A 4,364-nucleotide genomic window follows, 5' to 3' on the forward strand; every position below is an offset into this window, starting at 1 on the left:
TTGATGGATTTTAATGTGAATATTCATTTAAATATATTCAATAAATATAGTATCGCAAGCAAGTGGATCTCTCGTGCATATCGATTGATTGAAGAGTAGGTCTTTTGTGATATAGGTCAATAATACTTAAGAAAAATTAGTAATACGTATTTTTGATGTAAAAAATAACATTTTTTCATTGATCGAGTTAGATTTGAGATTCGTCTCACAAAATACACCGTGCAACAGTTATATACACAAGAATTTTTTATTTTTTTTTGTTTTATGTTAATGGAATGGGTAGAAATAAAATTAAGTTAATACTTACAATATTATTTAGTGAGCACAAATTACAAACTAATCCAACGGGGAAACTCGAACGATGCCCGCACGACCGAGTTTCTTCCTTAATCTATCGGCCAAGTCGACTATGTCGATGCCATCTCCGACCACGGCCACTAGATCTTTTTCCTGTCCCTCTAATTCCACTGATTCAACCCCTGCACACATTTTTGCAAACTATCGTTTTTTGTTTTTTTTGTTTTTTTCAAAGATATATAATATATGTTCTTCCTACATAAAAAATAAAAAAAACAGATAATTTAGAGAAGAAGTACCCTTTGCTTTAGAAGCAACGACTAATGCTTCTCTGGGGCACTTGCAACGACAAATCTGTACTCGAAACACAATTTTTTGCTGCAAAAAAGTTTTTTTTTTTTTTTTAAAAAAAACCATAAATAATATTCATAAGAATTCGATCAACTGATCAAATTATAATCCAATGAATATTATTAGAATTCGATCCATACCTTCATAATTGTTGAACATTGAAAAATGTGTAAAAAGTACTTCAGTATGTATATATATAATTAGCACACAGTTCACATGAGGCTAGCTACACATATATATTGTATGAAGGGTTTGCGTGTTCATTGCATGAAAATGACTTTAAGAATTAAATAAATTAATAAAAGAATTTGCCACAATTTATATTTGCTTACAGAAAACGTCTATCTATTTTTGTTTATAGAATTAGAAACATAAACATTTCGATATGGTTTGAGAACGACCAAAAGGTCAAAAGGGTAAAATTATATATTTCCAATTTTATGTATTGCCATCATCGTCATCTTCGTTCTCAAAATGATGACTGGGAACTCAATCACTACTTTTCGGATGTGTATAGTACTAGATCGATAAACTCTGAATATTTATCGTAATCTGAAAATCGCACACACCGGATAAATCTGTAGAAGACTATAGATATATAGGTTAATTCAAACAGAAAATTAAATACTTTTGTGGATTCAATCTTCTTGGTTAAATTTCATGCTTGAGTGTACATTAGTTACATTGGAAATTTATTTAAATATTTGCAACGAAAAAAACTTTAAATTAAAATGATCAGAAGAAATAGTTTCTCTCATTTCAGTTTCATTCCCATTAATGTATTTAGCAATTCCACCAACTCCATTATCTCAAGTGAGATTAATTGTATCGACGATATTATTATTATTATTATTATTATTATTATTATTATTATTATTATTATTATTATTATCATCATCTTAAAAATTGATATTAAAAAATGGTTAATGATTTAAAAATCCCTACCAGCCCTTCAATCTTTATCTTAAGTCTTAACTCCCTAACCACAATTTTCTTTATTTCAACTCCCTAGTGGTCCCCATTTTTGAATTAAATATTATTTAGTAACTAATCCTTTGTACGTGGCATTGTTAACCTATCGAACCAGTCCCAGCCATGCAAGACTATCAGTTACGCAAGGTTTCCAACATGCTTCCGTAAGATGAATTAAATTCAAATACCTCTTTGACCAAAATGTCGTCGGGTCATACCTGCCGAGTTTTACGAAGTGCTCCTCACACTCCAACCACGCAGTCACAACAGATGGTTTCTGCACAAGCTCCTTCAATGACACCTAGCACAGCCTTAATTCGTTTTCTACCTTAAGGCGTATGATATATAAATTTAATTATAAAATATGAGAATAAAAGAACAAGAGGCTTTAAAAAAATTATTCAGACATAATATTATTACATAAATCAACTCCTTTGAAGAGGAGAAGACAACTTGTTTAGCTACTTATAGTAGCTTTGTTCTTGAAATACATGAAAGAAAACTTAATATAATAGAAAGAGAAATATTACAACAATTTATTTGTAAGAAAACTGAAGGGAATGATCGATATCTTCAGCTTCCTTGAACGCTTGTATTTATAGCTGAGGTTCCACTCGTTTCACCGAGAAAATTCAGGAAATCTTACAGTTGTCTTGTATTTTTTTATGCCATTATTGATGACATCTTTTACTAGTGGAGGAGGCACCTGTCTTGTATTCTTTATGCCATTATTGATGGCATCTTTTACTAGTAGAGGAATCACATGTCTGCCACTTTCTTTTGACTTTATTCTCCTCACATGTTTGCTTTATTGTTGTCGGGGCATCTTTTGCTTTTGAAGTAGGCCCCTGTGAAAACGCATCTTCAGTGGTCCTTGTCCACCTTTGCTTGTCTCGGAAAAATCCTTTCGATCCGTTCGGGGTCTAAAGGTTTTTCCAAATTCTGGCTCCTTTTGATTTGGGCATTCTGAGCAGATATTCTCTGACCATTGTCCAATATGAGCCATGTTACAAAATTTTCGGCGAGTTTCTTTACTCCCCGGCAGCTTGTTGTTCCACAAAATATTTCTCTTCTTTTCAAAGAGTTCTTCCGCAAAGGCTGTAGTTTTCCCTGTCATTGTGTTTAACAGGAACGATTCATTCACAGAATTATGATAAAATTTAAATGGAAACTTGACTTTGTCCATCTCAGTAAGACAGACCCAAATACCCCATGCCCTTCTGGTTGAGATCTCATTTTTCCCGAAAGTGGACATTAAGGGTATTTCTTCAGTTTTAGGATCCTTGATAAATTTGTGACTATTTATATCAGGTCTTCTTAGTTTGATGAAATGAAAGGGTTCGTGTGATCCTTTCACTGTTGGTTCCGGAGCTGCACTGAAAAAGTATAACTCAAGAACATCTCCTCTGGACAAATGGTCGTTATTTGCCCATGTTTCTTGGACTGCTTCCTGAATCCATTTCGGTAACTGAGATATCTCCGGGAAGCTTGGTGATGTTGTATAAACTGAGGCCAAGACTCCAAATTCATACCAGAGCTTTACATCCTTAGGATTGACATTGTTTTTTAGCCAAACCCTTGGATATATCTCTGCCACATCAACCCTACAAGTGTTAGGGTTAATTTCACTTCTTGTACTTAATTTCTCCCACCTTTGTTGATAAACCTGAAATGGAGAAATAATAGTTGGGTTAGTATCGATCTTAGATTTGCCCTTGTCAGTGTTGGGCCTAAGATTGATCTCTTCATCTTTTACCCCAGAGGCGTAGGGTTGACTTGATGAGGAATCCTCATCAATTGTTGCTTCATCTAGATCATCAAAAGCTGATGATAGATTAGCACTTGTTTCTTGAGTTTTAGCTTCATCAACATCTTGTTTTCCAAACGGTGGTTGTATTTTTTTTTTTTTTGTAAAACCAATGGTTTTATCATATCTTGTTTATGAGAAACCAATGGTTTCTCTATAGCCTTCACAATTGGCCCTTGAATAGCAGCCCATAGTTGTGTTTGAGCTTGCATACATCCTGTAATTCGATTAGATAATTTGATCCGATCAGCTTGTTGTAACCTGCCGGCCATTTCAGCATTAATGGCTAACTGGTTGAACTCGGTTTGAAGCAACCCAAGGTGTTCCCTGAGATGTCTCTGCATTTTCATGATGGAATCCACGTCACTGCCTTCCATCTCTTATTAAGAAATCTACAAGAATATTTTCATGAGATTTAATAATAACAATATCAAAAATATAATTTTGACATAATGCTTGCCATCTTAATAACCTAGCTTGCTCAGGTTTAGATTCAATTTTATTTCTTAGGAAAGCTTTTACCTGGGTGTTATCAACCTTCAGAGTGAATTTTTTAGCAAGTAAAAATAATGATCATTTTTCAAAATCCCTTTTAACTGCATAAAATTCCTTTTCGTTGATATGTCATCTGATGGCCTCTGATTCTGAAAAAATACCGCTACATTATCTGCATGGTATTTCTCCATCTGAAGTGATCTTGGTAAGGACTGCTGCCCACCAATCGTCACTGGCATCCGTAAATAATACCAGATCATCTTCATCTAAGAGTATAGCCATTTTTCGGAGATTCTTACATATCTCTTTTAATTGGTTTACCCCTTTAGTATGGTCATCGGTCCATATAAACCTAGCATCCTTTTTTAACAAAGGACTGAACACCTTTCTGTACATTGCTAGGTTGTTAATGAACATCCCTGCAAAATTAACTACTCCAAGA

General features: G+C 33.9%; 1 protein-coding gene across 1 annotated transcript; it reads right to left on the bottom strand.

The window, feature by feature from the left end:
* Window positions 1-260: 260 nt before the first annotated feature.
* On the bottom strand, window positions 261-714 carry LOC140890282 (heavy metal-associated isoprenylated plant protein 47-like). Its single transcript, XM_073298043.1, has 2 exons — window positions 597-714; window positions 261-479 (listed from the first exon to the last, which is right to left on the bottom strand). The coding sequence occupies exons 1-2, from the start codon at window positions 712-714 to the stop codon at window positions 337-339; spliced, it is 261 nt and encodes an 86-aa protein (XP_073154144.1). The 3' UTR covers window positions 261-336.
* Window positions 715-4,364: the final 3,650 nt, after the last annotated feature.

The sequence above is a fragment of the Henckelia pumila genome, chromosome 3, assembly GCF_033568475.1.
Source record: "Henckelia pumila isolate YLH828 chromosome 3, ASM3356847v2, whole genome shotgun sequence".
Taxonomy (NCBI): domain Eukaryota; kingdom Viridiplantae; phylum Streptophyta; class Magnoliopsida; order Lamiales; family Gesneriaceae; genus Henckelia; species Henckelia pumila.